Raw genomic sequence first — 19,373 nt, 5'->3', positions numbered from 1 at the left:
CCTGCAGAACAAATTCTACCAGTAGCTCTAAAGTGACCTTCAAACAAATCTCACCGTGCATGGTGCTACAATACGGCACTGATTCACTGACCCACGTGCGTTTTTCCGGGGCTGTATTCACCAGGGCAGCATGCAAATATGGAATCACTATCATTTAAAAACAGATTTGCTGTTTATTAGTGCAATATACGGATCCAGCTTTGGGAAGAGAACTCCTCTTTCCTTATCCACCGCAAACACCTGCTGTTGTAGCAAAGGGAGGCCTCTTTAATACACCATCAGCATCAGCTAAACACAGCTAATGAAAAGATGCAACGCCAGGACCGGACTCCCGCGCCAGCAGCGGCTCCCAGCCATATGTCGCCACATGTTCCCTGCTTTAACCGCGATTACCACCGGAGCAGCTGGGCGGGTCGGAGCTCCCCGAGCTCCACAGGTCCCGGCGGCGGGGCCCGGCCGGGGGAGGCTCCCGGGGGGTTCCGGCCCGCTGCCGCTTACCGATGCTCCGCACGTAGCGTTTTGCGGGAACTTTCTTCGCTTCAAGCCGAGGCGGGGGGGCTGGAGAGGAGCGCGGCGATGGAAGGGGGCGGGCAGGGAGAGGGAGGAGAAGAAGGAAGCGGCTGCAGCGTGCAATTCGTAATTAGGGCGCTTTGAGCATCTCCCGGCGGGGGAGCAGCGCCGGGCGGCGAGGGGAGCTCGGGCGAGCCGCCCCGGCCGCCCCGGGCCCCGCTGCACGCCCCCCCGGGGCCGGAGCTGGAGCCGTGCGAGCCGTCGGGGCTGCGGCAGCCCGGGCTCCCCAGGGCCGCCGGGAGCTCCGCGATCCGCCACCATGGGCAGCGCGGCCGCGGAGGAGCCGGGTCGGTAGCGCGGGGTCGCCGGGCCGGGGGGCGCGGCGGGGGCTGACCTTGGGGCCCGGCCCGACCCGGAACCCCCTGCCGCCGAGAGGCAGCCCCCGGGGCTCGGGGGCCTGCCCCCAGGGAGCGGGGCCGAGGAGAGCAGGGGCTAAGCTGGTGGAGGCGACGGGTTGGCGGATGCTCGGTGGGTGGCGGTGGCGTAGCCTGCATGCCCCAGGAAACAGGTGCCCTCTTCCACGCCTGTAAACGGAGGGTGATGCTAGCGAGCCTTTGGTTTTCCTGCCTGTTACCCACGTACGTGATTTCCCAGTACAGGGCACGGCACGGGATCTGTCCTTCCGTACAGACTCCAGGCTTGCGTACTTCCTAGGGGTAAAATCTCTTTGCTGCAATTTATCTCTTGCCTGAAGGCTAGAACTGTCACTGCCCGGCTGCTGCTTCATTGCAGGGGAATGCAGTTTACAAGGGCATCTACGCCCTGGCCTTCCTACCTTACACCTACCTCCCCCTATGCTGTCTTAGAAACCTCACCTGAGCAGACAGTTTTCTCCCCAGCAACTTAGGGAAGACAGGCATGCAGCATGGACACGAGCATCACAGGTTGGCTGTGTGGTCACGTAGATCTTTTTGCCTTTGCATTTCTGGCCATGTGTTGTTAATTCACCTCAGACCCTTTGGAGAATTCCAAATTCATTCTGGTTTCTATTTCATTATTTTTTCTCCATTATTAATCTTTTTACCCTAACAACTCCTGTGCCCAATTGCTGTAATAGCATTCCTGAAATTCATTTTCCTTGACCAAATAGTTGAGTGCAAATACAGTGCCTCTGAAACTCCCAGAGGATGCTTGTTGATGTCCCTAACTGTATGAACATCTTTTCAAGTCAGGTTTGCTGTCACTCAGAAACAGAAACCTGGAACTGAAGCTATTTGAAGAGCCTTCAGAATGACCAGATTCATGAATCAGCAGCTGGGCTTGCAGCACATCCAAGGGGAGAACAGATGGCAACTGATTTAGTCCATTTTGTTACACACTGTAGTTTATGAAGTGAGTTTTCAGGGACCTGAGGCTTAAACATGCCAAGGGGATGAATGTTTCCAGTTTGAGCAGCTATTTAAGGTACCCATTTCCAGTACTGAGCCATTTAAAAATAAATAAATAAATTGCTGGGGGTTCTAAACGGGAGTGGCTGAAACCTGAAGTCTAAGGAAGATTCTTTAGGAAGTCTGTATTTAACACTTGCTAGCTACTTTCTCAGGAAAGTCCAAATTATTTAATCTTCTCAGTACCTCTGAAAACACAAGGGTGAGAGCTAGGTCTGAAAAAAGTTACACTTGAGCCAACAAAGAGCTTGGGCTGGGATCTTCAAACCACACCAAACGTTGGCAGAGTTGGACTGGTGACGCTACTGGAATATCAAGAGTTTCAACGGCTTTCTTCCAGCTAACTTTCAATGCTTAATACTTGTGGTACTCCCTTTCATCCTCTGTGGGTGCAGCCAGCATCCCCAGCTCATAACTCTATTCTCCTTACCTCAGTGGTCTATGTCCTGAGATGTTTTTCCTCATTGCTATTTTCTCTTGGACTCTAGCTGTTTTTTCTGGTCTCGCAAGGGTTTCCAATGACCTTTTATTTCACAGCAGGATGTTAAGGAGCCTTTCTTTATGGCAGTGTTTTTATATGGGCAATGAATCAAAGGATAAGTAGAGTCCTGACCTATTAAAAAAGTCAAGAGACATCAGTCTGAGGCCAGCCCCTACAAAATGACTCTGCAGATTCTAACTGACTTAATGCCTGTCCCCATCACATTGCCCTAGAGGTTTATCTTCAAGAATTTTTGCATGTAGGCCATGTTAGTTAGTATTCGGAGTCTTCTGACTCACAACCTGACACACAGCAACTGAAAGGACATCTGACTAACTGGGAGAGGACATCTAACCTGTATATGCAGCACTAAAATCTAAAAACAATACAAGTGCACTCAAGGTCAATTTTGGTACCACAGTTTCAGGGATATGCAATTAGAGCAAAATGTTCTGTGAATTTTAAGGCTTCAATTACAATTTCTGAAATTCAGAACAGGGCAGAGAAGAGCATAAAGCTGTGTATTAGTTTCCCAGAACCAATTTCCACACAGGAGTAATGCCCACTGGTTTCTCATACAGCTGTTTCAGCCAAACTCTTGCCAAATAAGACAGATACCCATTTCTTAACACTCCATGTTTCAGTGTCAGCTAAGCTTTGCACAGAGATCTGTCCCATAATCTCCACTGACAAGCACATAATGTGCAAACAAATCCCACTAATTCCAGTGTGTATCCTGCAAAATTAGTGAGACTTGGAATATGTCTCTGTGTTAAAGATGTATATATTTCCCTGGACTTGGCTCCAATGTAAGGTTCTCCAAGGCAATTCTATATCTAAGATTTTTTCTATACATCTTTGAAGATAGCAATGTTTTGGTGACTGTTGGTGGTGGGTTTTTTGTATTGTGACACCAATTTGTGATACTGAACTTAGTTGTGATTTTTTTTCTACACAAGGTCAGACCTATAGAAAAAGTGGAAGGGTGCACAATGAAAACCTGTGCCGCAGGTGGCTTCATCTGTGACATATTTTCAGAAAATATTAATTATTGCTGACATTACTTTTCCCATAGGCTAGATCCAGATCTTTTCCCCAACTTAACAGGAATTAAAACAGAATTAAACAGAATTTAACAGAATTAAAACCCAAAGAAGAATATCATTCAAAACAAGGAAGGATCTCATACAAAGCTCTATAGAATAAACGGATCATTGGTTATTGTGCTCTAGCAAGTGTGTAAAGAATGTAATAGAAAACCATACTGTTTAGTACATACCACGTTGGAGGTTAGTGCAAAAACAAAAACAAAAAGTAAGACTTGTACCTTGCCTTTTTAATCTTTGTTTTAAAATTTTAATTCTTTAGGACAATATTCAAAAATCCCACAGATTTTTAACATGAGAAAGGAGACAGAGACAAGATAAAAGTTCTGTCTGTTTCTGTCTTCTCAAGAATACCAATTCTTATTTTTACTTTTGTTGTTATTAATTCTAGACTGACTCAGGATATGGCTATAGTTCAGTTTCAGTCACGACTGCACTACCACACAGAGATACTGGAGCTCTCTTTGAACTGGCTAGGGCAGGTACCTGTATCAGTGTAGTCATAGCAGCACAGAGCTCTGAGTGGCCTAATTACTCTGCCAAGAAATAAATGGATACCTGGAATTCCCTGGGGGGAGAGGTGGTTGAATTGTTAACAAAAAGAGTTTTCCCCTGAGGCGAGTTAGTTAAATAGGTGTTAACACAAGAGCCAAAAAAACCCAAGCTCCAACCTTAAAATAAAAATGCCTTTGTCCTTTGCCTTGTACTTCTGATGTCCCAGTCTTTCCAATCCTCCTGCTGCCTACAGAGACATAAAAGAGTTTCAGTATCTGACAGAAAATCTAAAATAAAGCAAACCAACTCCCACCCCCAACTAAAATCTATACATAAGAGCTTACAAATACAACGATGAAAGTCTCTCCTGGCTGGAAATACACAAAACTCTCCTGGTGGCGATGGCGGGGTGGAGCCGCTCAGTGGAGCGGATGGAGCATGCCACCTCTGTAGGACAAACACCAGGGTCAGTCCCCTGAGATCCACAAGGAGCATGTTCAGACCTGGTACTTGGAATGCCTGTAAAAATATGTATTTAATGGGGAAGTCCAAGGAGAAGAAACAAATGAGAGTAAGACTTAGAGGAAGGGAATTTGGTTGTGTTGTTTCTTCTCCCACTGATCTTTCCTCATATGCAAGAGTATATAGTGATTTCTATTTTTTTCTTTTAAGTGGAGACATATATACCATGTGCCCTTGGGAGCTGGCACATGGCTGTAACATCACCACAGTGGCTCAATCCACCAATTCAAATGCATCTTTCAACACTGTGTTTCTGGGCACACTTGGATTTTACATACTGAATGGCACCCACTGCATGGACATGTATAGAGAAAGGTGAAGGGGCAATTTTACCAATGTGCTTACTTCCAATTCTTGCGAAGTTCAAAATGAACGCAGTATTTTTCTGAATATGGAGCCCAAGACTTCACTAAAATTGCATGCACCATTTTATTTCACAAATTGTATCTATTTATTTAGATTTCTAAACTAAATTACATGAGCAAAATCCATAGTATTTGGCTGAAACTCCCCTTGAGATCAGTATGAGTTTAACTAGTTTAAGGACTGAGGTAAAGCCATTTCAGAAAGCATACTTGTTTATCCAGGTGGAGACCTTGTGAGTATTGCCTAATCAAAACCTGTAGGCTTATGCCCAGTCTGACAAAATGCTGTTTAAAACAGCCATGTGCCAAGATTACTGTTTTGAGGAGACAGAAAGCCAGAAAATTGAGTTTGCTGCCAGTAAGTGGATGGTGTGTAGGGGCTAAAAGTTGCAATGTTATTACATTAACTTAAATGTGAAAAAAACAACAGGACACTACGAAAATCCAAGCTGTTTTTCATTTCCAACTGTTCGTATGCTACAGCTCAGACATACACAACTCATTTAGACCTAACCAAACTGATTCCACTTTTCTATGCAGGCAAAGAAGCAATAGAGGTGAAAATCCCACAGAATCACCAGGATGTGATGGCCAATGATGAGCAGTAATTACTGCAGCAACACTTCAACCAGCATGAGTGTCAACGAAATGTCTGCCTTCCCTCTGACTTTAGAGCAAAAAACTGGTTTTGCTTTTGTGGGAATTTTGTGTGTTTTCTTGGGACTCCTAATTATCAGATGCTTCAAAATCTTGCTGGACCCCTACAGTAGTATGCCTTCTTCTACGTGGGAAGATGAAGTTGAGGGGTTGGATAAAGGGACATTTGAATACGCTCTTGCATGAAAACTCATAGAATATCCTGCCTTAAATTTGATGACGATTTCATTTTGGAAACCAACTGTTAGTACATTTGTTATACATACATACATTTTGAAGGTATGTTGGTAGCATCCATTTTTGTTAAATAAATATTTGTTGCAAACTCAAAAGACACTTCACATTGCTTTTCTATGAGGAACAGTGGAATGGTGAATAAGAAATGGTTAACAGCAAAGAAATACTACAATAAACAATTCACTATAAAGTTAACAAGGCAAAAAAAGGTTGGTTCACACACTATCATATTATAAGGAACTAATGGGAAAGCTAACAATTAATAATATAATCATAATTAATAACATCAATTGCTAGCTCAGTTCTTGCCTTTCAGGAAGAGGAGGTGCTGTACTAATGACTGTTTATAAGGAAACTGTACGTTGTTTCTCCTGTGTGAAACATCTAAGTGGTCCTCTGCAAACAATGCATACTTCTATTTCTTACTGCTCATCTGAGAATGTGTCTTTTTGATAGATTAGGTCTCCCTTCTGCTCTACAGCTACAGAAAGCTAAACAGAACTAGTGGAAGGGAAACAAACATTGCTGAGGATATTTTAGACTCTAAAAACATTCAGCAATACAAAATATATTAATTACCTGCTCAAAAGTCCATCACAAACCAAGAACACCACAGTCCCACTCTACCTGTGCCTCCCATGCAGTTAAAATCTTAAGGTGAAAGAGAATAAGTAAACATTACATAACCAACCTGACAATCTAACTGAACTGGTCACGCCATGTCAATTTTTACTCCCCCTGGTTACAGAGGATGATTGAGTTTAAACTGGAACTTCACCTGTTGCACTGTTAGCTGCAACCTGTTCTGTCTGGTTAACAGCTCCCAGCAGTAATTACACCAGCTTGTCAAGGCCAAAGCAGAGACACTCACACTGCATACTCGTTTGTGCCCAGCCCCCAGAAGGCAGAGGGGTCCATGAGCTGGCTGGAAGTCTTTGTACTCTCCAGCTCATCTCCACAGCTGTTTCTTCTGTGCTCCTACATCTGTGCAGTGTATGATCTCGACTGTCAAACTGAGGAACTGATCATAGGAGATCTTACCAAGACAGAAGAACTGGCAGTGAAAGCAGAGACTACAACCACAAGGTCACCCTCACACACAGCTGTTTAGCAAGTGTGGCAGTACTTGACAGAAATTCAATTCAGTTTTTAAGAAAGCTGGCATCAGAATTTTAAGCACTGTCACTTTTGCTAAACAGCTCTGTTTGCAACGAGCAGCAAAGACAAAAAGATCAGTTACAATGGTTGGTTTCTTTTGCATGTGTTTGGAAAAATACTTATTAACCCTTTTGCTGTATTTAGCAGACAGACACAGTCAGTGGAACACTGGACCTCAAATGCCATTTGGAACACGGAACACTGGATTGTACAGGGAAGGACATGATCTTCCATCTGAAGAATGAGAGCTGCAGCTACCACTCATCTATACTGGTTCATCTAAATAGAATAAACAATTATGTGAATATAAGAACTTTTAAACTGCTTCAGACTCTGTGTAAGAAAAATTGTCAGATCCACACAGACTCAGCATGTTGCATTTATCCCAGCTAATTTAACCACAAAATCAAAGGCAGACATCCATATACTGAGCCACATAATAGGATCATCCACTGCAGAGACCTGACACCGTCATTCTTTTTATGTACACCTAATCAGCACATCTGAGCCCTGTAGTGTCAGGTTAGATTGCTGAAGGTACTTAAGTTATCTGGGATAAATATAGTTCAGTTATCTCTAAACTACATGGCAAGCACAGCAAACATACCTCAAGAACCTCACTACTTCTTTTGGTTTTGACCCAATCTATTCCTGGAAGCAATTATCAAATTCTCTTATGATTAAAAAGCATCATAATTTCTTCCTGCCCTTCTCTGCACCCCCAAAAGACAACAGAGTCGATCTTCCCAGAATGAATGCACAAAACTTAGTTCTTCAAAGGTTTTCCTTAAATTTACAGAGTAAACTTTGAACAGGGTTTACAGCAAATGGTTCAAAAACATGTGGGACAAGGAGACCCACCAATGGGTCTTAAATAGTACCCAAGTGATCCCACTGGCTTCACTGGAATCTCTTCTTCATAAATGCAATCTGTGCATTTTATAAACTCTTGTTATCTCCACTACTACATATGCAGAACTGAAAATAGGGAGATTATGATCTGTGCAGAGAATCAGACATAGCTGGGAGGGAAATGGAGATAACAAAAGTATTTTTGGGCCTCCTTGGAAATTTTGCAATACCATAAACCCTGTAATTGTAATGGATAGCTACATTTGCTGGTTAATAGTTAACAAGCTAGAATGCTTCTCTAAATCACCATCCAGAAATGTTTTGAAAGTGAGGGATTGGACAGTTTATTCAATATATTAAGCAGGAGAAAAATCTGGCCAATAAGGCAGAGTCTGTAATGCCTCAAAGAGAGAGGCACACTATATGCATGAATAAAAGAGGCAGACTGTCCTTCTCTAAAAACACATGACTGAGTGGTAAATTATCTTTAATAAGGTAAACTTGATAATTTATGTGTAATGATAGAATGCTAAATGCAAAATTAATGGCAAATAACAGTTGAGAGGCTCCTGGAAATACACTGTGAAAAAAACAAGTACTGTTTTCAAGAACAGCAGAAAGGTAAGAGACTTTTCTTTTCCTAGCTAAACAATACTATTATGGAAATAGGACACTGAAATTACAGAATTATTTTAGTTGGTAGCAAACTGTCATCAAATTCAGGATTTCATTCAGTCATGGAGACAGAAATAAACCTAATTTCACTGACCTTAGTGACAAAAGATTTGTTTTTGCTCCTTCATGCCTGAAGATGAAACACTTCCTTACAATTTAAAAAGCTGAAGGAGCAGAATACTATGACGAGAAATGTATAATAATAATAATAATACAGATCATCCAAAAACAGCAGAAGTAACAGAACTTAAATTAATGTAACGTTGCTGTGGATTTTATAAAGCATTAAACAGGAAAACCAACATAAATATGAAGGGGTTATAAAGTGGTATCATTTATCAGGTTACAGCAGAATATCATCTATAGCTGATGGAAGAAGGGAGCAAATATGCTTTAGCTATATCTCATACTGAAGCTGGAGGACATCTGATTATCAGCTCTTCAAATTATAGTTTTGATATGTGTTTTTTAGACAAAATGTACCTTGCCAAGGTGTAAATATTGATGCAGTATTTTATCTTTCAGTGCTAGTGCCAAATGTATTTTACAAAATCATAGATTGGAAGAAATCTCTTGAGGTCATCTAGTCCAACATCTTGCTGAAAACACAAAATTTAAAGAAAATTATTCTAATAGGCTTATTTACCCTGATTTTCAGTTCACATATTCCTTTACACAGATATATTTTGCTTCTAAAACTTTCTGCTATTATGTACACTTGCAAATTTTCAATGTCTAAGCATGGTTTTAGTCAGTTTTAGTCGGTTTCAACAGACCTGGACTCCTATTGAATTATACAGGTCTGTAAAGTTACACTTCTGTATTTCCTCAGAATTTTACAAGACATATGCATTGCCATTGTTTCCTATATCATTTAAATATCTCAAAATGCATGGCCATTCCAGGGACATGTAGGCCATCCCACAAGTTGCTGCAAAGGTACTTAACCCACCAAAGGCCTATATTTAAGCCCTATATTTAAGTACCCCTTTCGTTCCTGGGGTTTTTGTTTCTTGTTTGTTTTTTGAGGGGTCTGTGTGGAAGAATGGAGGTGGGAAGCAGATAGTACAGCTATCATATGTTATGGGCTGCCATTCAGAGTGACCTAGATGAGCTAGACAAACAGGCTAACAGGAATTTCATGACATTCAACAAGGACAAATGTGAATCCTGCACCTGGGACAGACTAACCTCCTGCAACATACAGGATGGGGCCTCACTGGCAGGCAGCAGCTCTCCTGGAAGGGACCTGGTGAGCCATACGCTACAGAGGAGTCAGCAACATGCTCCGAGAGCAATGAAAGCAGTGTCCTGGGCAATATTAACAGGACCATAACTAGTAGACTGAAGTGATCATTACCCTCTGTTCAGCACCCATCAGATTGCACCTGGAACCCAGTTTTTAGAAAAACTGTCTACTTGTCCCCCTATCCATGTATGACATATCTTGGTAAACTTGTATGTGTCTGATGGAGGCCACCGAGATGGTCAGCAGCAGGCACAGAAGGAAACTGGGCTTGTTTAGCTAGAATAAAAGGTATTAGAGGAACCTAAGCAGCCCTCCAATACCTATGAGGAGGTTACTGACAAGGCAGACCCAGGCTCTTTACTGAGGTGAGAGATGATGGCCATAAAGCAACACACGGATGGTTCTAACTGGGTATACATGAAAAAAAAAATCACTGCAAGGACAATTAAATATTAGAATACCTGCCATGGCAGGTTGTGGAATCTGTCCTTGGAGGACAGAACAGAGACCTGACCGATGGAAGTCCTAAGCAAACCTGATTTATATTCAGTGTTCAATCTGCTTTGAGCAGGAGGTTGGACTAGATAAGCTCCTAAGCTCCCATCCAACATGCATGATTGTATGACTTGCTACAGCTTTGTTCACGTTGTTTTAAAGGGTGATTCAAGAGTAAAGTCTAAAACAGTGTAAAATTCTAGGAAGCTTTCAATGCCCATGACTACTGATAATATTTCTCAATAATTAATACTTCACCATAGACTTTTATTTCATCCATTTAGTTTAGAAAACCCAATGTTATTTTTGGATATGTTCCTGTTGTTGATTTATTCCTTTATAAGACATTAATTTTATTTACATAAAACAGTAATGTTTTGCTATACATTAATTGCCTGCTCATAAACTGTCACCATCCTAGAACTACTGAAAATTTGAAGTCTAACTTTTGTAATTAATTTCAAAACATATATTTGATTCAAGCTTTTCAGGACAATTTACTTCTAGGCTATGGTAGAAATATACAAGATATCATAATACTTAAGTGGAACATAAACAGTAAATGTACTTCATGGAGTCCTGTGCATCCCTCGTATTACCCACACCTTCACTGGCTTCATTTAAATGTAGAGTTATTAAGAGAAATATCATATTTGAAATACAGTTGTAGGTACTTAAAACCTGATCCATAGCCCATTTTATTTAGATAGAAAAATCCTCACAAACTCAGTCTTTCACTTAACTACTTGTTATTCAACAAGTTATAGGATGACAGTCTCACAGATATTTGGCAGGGCAGGGAGTGGGCAGCTTATGTCGGAAAATTTACCTAACTGTGCAAGTTAACATTTATTATTATTTCTTTTTTATTATTATTATTTTATGGCAGAGCCATAGAGGACAAATTTAGGAAGACTGCTTAGAGAGTTCAAGAAAAATTTCTCAGAACTTCATTACTTTAAGAGCAAAGACTTCATATGCAACAGCACTAGAACCTTTGCTGTAGCTAGAGTTGCACTAGCTGCAGCCCCAGAAGACCAAAAGGATCAGTGACCTAAGACTGTATTATCCCTGAAGATGTCAATGAATAATTCTCCAAATGTATTCTTGGATCCAAATGCTAATCGGTTTCAAGTTAACATAATTAATGAAAGTCATGACAACAACGAAGCATCCCAAGAGGATGTGGGCTCCGACCCACCACATTATGAAGAAACATCTTTTACCGACGAAGCACACAACAGACTGAGAATCAGTTACAGACCGGGAAAAAGAGAATTATATGACAACTTCCTTCAAAGTGGGGAAAAAACAGAAGCTAGTTTACATCCCTATGATACTCACAATAAAATGTATTATCTACAAACTTTTGGCCATAACACAATGGATCCAGTTCCTAAAATTGATTATTATAGAAACACTGGCAGTGTCAGTGGGAATAAGCTCAACAGACCAAGCTTATTAGAAATTCATGAACAACTAGCAAAGGTAAGTGGAAAGGAAAGATACAATTTTTCTCTGTTCCATTTCCAGGCTGTTAATTCTGTTTATTAATATGAGAAAGTCCTTAAATTCATGGACCTTGCCCAAGAGAGAAAGTACAACTAATCACTTACCATATTTCCTTCAGTAGCTACAGTATGTTTTCTGCCCTGTATCCTGCTCAAAGCAAAGATTTTTATTAAAAGCTGATAGTAATGTACTTGATTATCAGAACATCATAGCTTAATCTTACCTAGAAGTATAAAACTACTGAACTTCTTCTGTTTCACTTAGGAGTTAGGATGGTAGATGATGAATATCAACTCATAATTTAACCAAATTACACAATACACATTTATTCCAAATTTGAATTTAACATCAATGCAAAACTAAGTTTCACAGATTCCTGCTGTATTCATTAAAATATATCTATATATCTATAGCTATTATAAAAAGTATTACGTGCAATAAAAGCAATTTCAAATAATCAGAAATCAAAGCACTACCTGTTTATTGCAGTAACAAACCATTCAAATAGCAAGAAAGAATCCAGAACAAGAGTGTTGGGGTTGAAAGTGTTTGCCCTGAAGAGGTACAGGAGACAACAATTTCCAGGTACTGATTCAGTGAATTAATTTAGTCCTTCATGCTCATTATACCAATGAGTTTGGAAAGAATCTGAAGAGTCTCTTGAATGACCACGTATAAAATATTTATGGAAGAATAAGTTGGCTGAATTCCTTCTAATCTATCATGCAGAAGAGCTGTTTAGACTTTTCTCATATCCGTGTAAAATACACTTACAGAGAAAATTACTGAACAGGAAAACAACTACCTAATTTGTCTTTGAAGAATTTTCTAGGGCTCAGTTTCTTCTCTCCCCTTCTGAGTGGTTCTACAATATAGGAGTTTATTACTGATACATATGCCCAAAGGATTTAATGGGGAAAAAAAGAGCCTCCCCCTTAGAGGACTCTTCCTGTTTGCACTATTTCTTCCACATAGACACTATAGTAAATGAATAATGAAATACCAGAAACATGCAATTTATCGTGATAATCCTCACTTTTGTCACCCTCTATAGCTATACACCCAAAGAAAACACATTGGTCAGGTATAATCTTCATGGTTTGCACATTTAAAACTTCCACTGCAAATAATTTGATAAGCTAACAACCTTAAGTATCAAATATCAGATTTTCACTAACTTGCGTGTTACTGCCTCAGCAAAATTCACCTATCTATAGACCTTTTAATGCTCGACTTTTGTATATGGAGGAATGATCTCCATGCAAAATAATGTGGAAAAATGCAATGAGAACTTTTGGAGGATAAGAACAAATAGATTAAGCAGTTTGAAACAATTAAACTATTAAAAAACCTACTGCAAAACATTACTGGAATAATACAGTACTGAACTGACTTTGGTAAAGTTATAGCCTCTTTCACCTTATCCACAATAATAAGTTCTCCATAAAAAGCAAAGGGGAGACACAGGATACACCCACTTACCGAACTAAAATCAAACCTTTTTTGAGTTTCTTTTGTACACTTCTGAGGCAGGGCCGGAAAGAGAGAGATCACCTCTGTATTCAAATTCAGACTGAAAGTGTTAAGTGCAGGAAAAAAAAAAAAAAAAAAAACTCCAGAAAAAACATGCTCTCATTGCCATTGCACTGTTTTACATAATTCTGAGGTCTAAATAATTCAGACAAACATCTGATTTTTGGTCAAGATCTTGTTCAAACTCCAGTTCTCTGTAGATTCTCCTATCCTAAGAAGGATCAATAGAAAGAAATGAAATCAAGCAAAAACATAGCCATTAGGAAAATTAAGACCTGATTCTTTAGTATCTGATTAGAACATCTTCCTAGTTTGGGCCTGACTTAAATTTAAATTATAACTTTAAACTTTAAATGAAGGTCTCCACATACCTGCTTAAAATGGTTAACATAGAAAGGAGAAGTAGGTTACCTGAGTAATTATTTATATTTCCATTAATGACTGCAAAGTGGATGTAAAAAGGGGAGAATATGAATTTGGTAGCCCTACTTCTTTTCAGATGTGTAAGCTGCTACTCAAGTGACTAAACACATTTCCATGCCCCAAAGAAAATTCCTGTTATAGAAATAATTTACATTGATGGTGGTCAGAGAGATGAAAAATAGCGTATTTTGGCTTTGAACATAATGCTAAATGAACATATACTAAACATTAGCATATTAAGGAATTTTCAGTTTTGACCATTTTTTTTTTTCTGTTGCATATCTCATTTGGTCAAGAAGATTAATTTGTTTGTTTTAAACACAATTAGATAAATTGCTTGGGATTTGTTAAGACTTTCACTTAGTGAAGGTTAAAAAGGCATCAGCTTCCATCCCAGAATACAATGAAGGGAAAATTGCTGACTGTTAGGGAAGAGAAAAGAGCATGGTCTCGCTCAGTTGTTTACTTACTTTTTTTTTTTTTTTTTTTTAAATATCCAGCTTACGGAAGGATAATCTTGTGCCTCTCAAAATATAAAAGGGAATGTCAGAGGTAATGGGATTTTTGTTATGCTGGCAACCTGCTGTGCCCTTATGTGTGTTGTGGCCCTGGTCTGGGAACCACTGCCCACAGCACTGGAAAAAACAACCCACCATTAGCATGGCTGGAGTCCACTCCTGGCTGTCCCATGGACTTACTCTGTGACTTTGGACTAATTACTTCTATCTACAGACCTTCACCATGTTTTCAAGCTAGTGCTGAACAGGATAGTTCCCAAGTTAGAAGAAATTCAGCAGCTGCCAGGCTAAAAGTACAGGGATATTAACATACTGTCTCAGCTTCTGAAAACAGTGCCAGAACAAGTAGGTACTATCTAGAAGTACCACCCTAGCTTTTGCGTATCCAAGTGCTTTGTGGTCTTTTATACAATCCTGCCTTAAATTTCCAGACAGATTCCATAAAACCTGTTTTTCTGACATTTGCTAAGAGTTGAAAAGCACCACTGAAAGATGCAATCAAATGCAATTTAGGCATTCTGAAGAATAAACAAATGCGAGAACACCAAGTAGTAGATTAGTAGAGAAGGCATTAAGATAGTATGAAAAAGCTGAGCTCCTATCTGCAGGTGAAAGCAGTATGTGCAGCTGAACCCATGTGCAGCAGGCTCTCTAGCCACCCTTAAGTTGGGGATGAAATGCCCCAGTGTGTGTGTGAGGGGGATAGACTAATATCCCAAGATACAAATCTGGAGAAGATGCTTTATTCCTTTTTCTTTAACACTAAAATCTGGATTTACCACACTATAACCCAAGGCAATCCCCTCCCTCCACAGCTTTTTTGTAACTCATATTGTTGAAGACAACTGCCTTGTCAAAGCCCATTGCCAGATTCTGATAAGAAATGACATATATTTGACTTCAAATTTCTAAACATCACGTAAGCGTTCCCACTGTGCTTTGATGCTGGCTTAGCATCAGAAGATAAATATTAATATTTAATACATTTTTAATATGCAATTTTTCAAATGTCAGAATGTAAGGCAGGCTGAAAGGAACTTCAAATATCCAGTTCCCACGCTGCTGGAGTCAAATATGTGTCATCTTTTAGCAAGATGTGTCAGGCTTTGCACGCATTAAGCCACAAAACACCAATTAAATCCCTAAAAAATAGTCTAAGGGCTATTTCACAGCTGATAGCTGGTGATAATTACTTGGGCTTAATATTTACCTTACATAAGAAATCATCTAACCTTTCTTCCTCTTGGCTATTTACCACATTTGTTTTATGAAGACTTGATGAGCTCATCATCTTTATCCCCAGGAGAGATGAAGGCTAAACTTCTGAAAAAAAAGGAAAGGAATTTTTATTTTTTTTTAAAGGAGTTAAATTCTGATTTTGGTAGCTTTTTAAACCATTCTGTCACTTTTACTCCACATCTTTAATGCATGAGTAGCGCAGGTACAGCTGCTTGGTAAATAACAAATCATTGACTAGAGCACACCAATTTAAAATGCATTTATGGAAGGTTTAAGGCCATAATTTACGATAATGGCATGTGATAGCGCAAATTAATTCAAAGTACAAATGAAACAACTTGTTTCAAGTACAAACGCTGAACCCTTTAATTTTTTTGCCTTTGAAGCTCTAACCACTGTACGTGCAAATAAGCAAAAAAAAAAATATATATATATATATTCTGATAATCTTCCTTAACTCACTTTAATCATTTTCTGTATTTAGAGCAAACAGAGCCATTATTATTTTAGGGTGAGAACTGTCAAAAATATCTAAGCATTTCAGGAGCTCAAAGTCACAGGTTTTCAATAGCTTTTGTATTCCCATCACAGTTAGGCACCAACTTGAAGTTATGCCAAAATGTGTTATCCAGTCACTTATTTCAATTGTGAACACAATCCTAAATTTATTGTGTCAAAGGCATTCTAAAATTTTACATCACAGGAGCTAGAGACCCCCATCCATGAGAAGGGAGTTCAAACATTATCTTAAATATCATATACAATTAGTCTTTATGCCAGTATTGTATTCTATTTTTTGAGTCTGTGGACAAAAAAACAGAAAGAGATTTGAAGCTTAAGCAATATCTAGAAATCTCATATGTTTCACAGAATCACAGATGTTTTCCCTCCTTGACTTGTTTAGTTAATCCGGAAACATCTTCGCTCCCCTCCAAACCCTAAACATCTTGATTCCTCTCCAGAAGGGACACACACTCCTGACCCTCTGCCCGGCTAAGATAATGTACATAGTCCTTCCTGAGTCTCTTTGCACAGGACCCAGACAACACTTGGCAACAGTTAACCTAATTCCGACTCAGTGCAAAACCAGTCAGAACTTTGTATAAAAAAATTAAAAGAAACAAACCAGCAATGACAGCAAGTGTAAACCTCAGCACTGTGACTAGTTCCCATTCAAACCACAAGAAACATATTGTGGTGCTAAACTGTACTGAAGAGAGAAAATACAGATACAAGTCTGTAACTGGATGGGAATGATCCAAAATTCTGGGCTATTTATTGTAGTTACATAACAAGTATGCCAATTCTTAATCTTATCTACTACAGTTAAGCTAGAGCTGAATAAACCACAGAAAGGGTTATTAATTTACTTCATTATTTACTGCATTTCTCCAGTATTTTTCTGACTGTTTTCAAGAATATGCCAGTGTCTCAAGAATATTTGCTGCTGGAATTATGTTTGTACATTAGCCAATGAAAAATACCAGAGTTCATCACATAACTTATTTGCCATGCAGCACTCAACTAAGGTCTCTTCACCAGCAAGCAATTATCTCTCTATAATTATGATGATTCGTAAATTGTTGCAGCAGCACATAGAGGCCAATCATAAGACCCTCATTATGTTAGGTGCTCTACTAACATATCAACACAACATTTATGTTGAATACAGTTTACACTAAAAAAAAAAAGTATCAGATAACAATGTATTTACTCTGTTTAAGTGATTCTTTGATTCTTTCATTTTTTCTTGCTGCTAGCAAGCCCACCTGTTGATGCTTGGTGTCAGAAGAGTATTGCACTCTACTCTACAAACAGTAAAACTTGATCTTCTTTGGAATTCCTTCTTCCATGTCCCTCTTATACAACCAGGTGTCCTCTGCTTGATACAAAAATGTGCTTGTTTTCTGTGTGATCCTTCAGAACATAGCCGTGAGCACCGGCTCAGTGGAAAGAGTGGCTAATGGAGAAAGCACTGCTGGAGATGAGACAACAGCTAGCAAGGAAGAAGAAAACAAAACAGGACTTGTCAAGTTTGGATGGGTGAAGGGTGTGCTGGTGAGAAACTTATCTACATTTCAAAAAAAAAAAAAAGAGGAAAATAAAATTTAAGATTAGTTCTGGAATACTAAGCTCTGTTAAGAAGAGAGGGAGATGGACTTGAGGGATGTTTGGGGTGCTTTCAAAAATCCCACAAAGCACGCTATCATGCTTCTGATTAACACTACTTTCAGTGTTACACTAATGCAGAATTGTTTGTTTAAAACCTAGGTAAGATGTATGCTCAATATCTGGGGTGTGATGCTTTTTATTCGACTTTCCTGGATTGTAGGTCAAGCAGGAATTGGTATGTATCATATTTAATATCATTTTCAACAGTGAAAGGGATAAAGAGGATAAACTATACACAATCACAATTAATATATAATTTGAGATGTGCATTTGCATGTTGCAGTAAATAATGTTTTCAAATGCTTGCCAAGGTAAAATATGTTAATCCTCCAAACTATTGGAATTTTCCAGACTTCCAGCCAAATTACTGCTTAGAGGTACAGATCTGTTAACTGTGCATATGATCATCACATTTGAATATTTCTGAGCTATGGTAAAATTTGTATTTAGATCCTGTAACAGATGTAAACTTTGTGACTTGGGCCAATTTCTAATAAGCGTGTAGAGAGTTAACCTTTAAGAGTTCGCACTTTGCTTATCTGTGAATTCCAAACCTTGTCATCTGCATATTAAAAACAACACTTCTTCACACTTCTCTGCAAAGATGAAAACAGAACTGGAAGGAGGTCTCATCTCATCACGATTTTAACTATAGCAAAGCACTACATACTAGAGTATGACGAAACACTAAGTTATTAAAACTCTGCTACAGCTTTCATATAAGCACACTTCATAGTGTATTGTATGTTTGCCTCTTCGCTGTGTATTTTAACTAATCCAATTCCCAAATCCCAGTCCCTGGGATGCTGGGCCCCACTGGCTCCAGGCAGCATGTTGTTAAGTGTTCAGTGAAACCAAGGCTCACACTGCATGGACCTCTAGCAACTAGAAGCACCTCAGGAAGGTGCAACATATCAGTAGCTGTTGCGTGGTACAACTTCGGTTTTTTCGCTGCTGCTGTAGAGAAACAGAAATGTGAACTGCAACAGCAGTGTCACTGTGTTACATGTTCATAAGTAAAATGGGTCCCTAATCTTTAACTGGCACCCAGACATCACGAAAAGCACCAATTCAAAAGGTTGATGGCAAATATTTCAATTTGTATTCTCACAGAACAGAAATACTAAGTAGACATGAGCTTGAGTCCAAACTCTGACCTCTGGGCCTCCACTCTCCTCATCTTGGATAAAACTCAGTGCCCAAATTCAGACTGAATGTCAATATAATTCACAGCCTTGTTAATGGCTGAAATGAAACACTGAATAGAAATATCCCCAAAATTTTGCATGGCTGAAGTCTAATTTCCAGCAAAATACAGTAACTTCACAGAAGTTTTTTTCCAGCAAGACTGAGCTTTAAAAAAACAGATACAAATGAAACGCTCATTAAGAAAAAAAATCAGCCACAAACTTACAGAAAAAAAAAATCAAAACAAAGAAAACCCACCACCAAACAATAAATGTTCCAGAACTAAGCGGAAGAACTTTACATACTTTTGCAGTGCTCCATGCGTGGCTCTAGCGCTGTGCCTGACAAAGGGGTGCTTGCTGACTTTATGATGCATACCAAATAAGAGCGTACAGCCCAGGGCACTCATAAGTATATGCCTTGCCATGAAAATTCTGCATCTTAATATTGCCAAGACTTTGCTCTAGGGTTTCATGCAAAATTAGTTTTTAAGGGCAGTTTAGTAACTTATTGAGATCATCAAGACGTATTACTTTGT

At 39.4% G+C, this 19,373-nt stretch overlaps 2 protein-coding genes and 1 long non-coding RNA gene across 6 annotated transcripts in view; 2 read left to right on the top strand and 1 right to left on the bottom strand.

Annotated features, from left to right (window-relative positions):
• Positions 1-179: 179 nt before the first annotated feature.
• Positions 180-5,910, top strand: CTXN2 (cortexin 2). 2 transcript variants are annotated; one of them, XM_040569791.1, is made up of 3 exons: positions 180-857; positions 1,743-1,974; positions 5,468-5,910. In XM_040569791.1, the coding sequence occupies exon 3, from the start codon at positions 5,522-5,524 to the stop codon at positions 5,768-5,770; it is 249 nt and encodes an 82-aa protein (XP_040425725.1). In that variant the 5' UTR covers positions 180-857; positions 1,743-1,974; positions 5,468-5,521; the 3' UTR covers positions 5,771-5,910. The 2 variants fall into 2 exon arrangements, with proteins under 2 accessions (XP_040425725.1, XP_040425724.1); XM_040569790.1 differs by lacking the exon at positions 1,743-1,974 and having other exon boundaries at positions 187-857.
• A 118-nt stretch (positions 5,911-6,028) lies between these two features.
• Positions 6,029-19,373, bottom strand: part of LOC121075972 — a 58,689-nt gene continuing 45,344 nt past the window's right edge. For both annotated transcript variants that reach the window (XR_005823276.1, XR_005823275.1), the window contains 4 exons: positions 17,245-17,471; positions 11,867-15,559; positions 8,601-8,670; positions 6,029-6,834 (listed from right to left, as the gene is read on the bottom strand). This is a non-coding gene — a long non-coding RNA (uncharacterized LOC121075972). The remainder of the gene's footprint in view (positions 6,835-8,600; positions 8,671-11,866; positions 15,560-17,244; positions 17,472-19,373) is intronic.
• SLC12A1 (solute carrier family 12 member 1) overlaps positions 11,284-19,373 on the top strand; it is a 49,231-nt gene continuing 41,141 nt past the window's right edge. For both annotated transcript variants that reach the window (XM_040569792.1, XM_040569793.1), the window contains exons 1-3: positions 11,284-11,738; positions 17,399-17,533; positions 17,747-17,822. In XM_040569792.1, the coding sequence (XP_040425726.1) occupies positions 11,328-11,738; positions 17,399-17,533; positions 17,747-17,822 (622 nt within the window). In that variant the 5' untranslated portion in view covers positions 11,284-11,327. The remainder of the gene's footprint in view (positions 11,739-17,398; positions 17,534-17,746; positions 17,823-19,373) is intronic.

The sequence above is a fragment of the Cygnus olor genome, chromosome 11 (assembly GCF_009769625.2).
Source record: "Cygnus olor isolate bCygOlo1 chromosome 11, bCygOlo1.pri.v2, whole genome shotgun sequence".
In the NCBI taxonomy this organism is placed as follows: Eukaryota; Metazoa; Chordata; class Aves; order Anseriformes; family Anatidae; genus Cygnus; species Cygnus olor.
The sequence above is the reverse complement of the archived record's forward strand: the minus strand, read 5'-3'. Positions and strand labels throughout refer to the sequence as shown.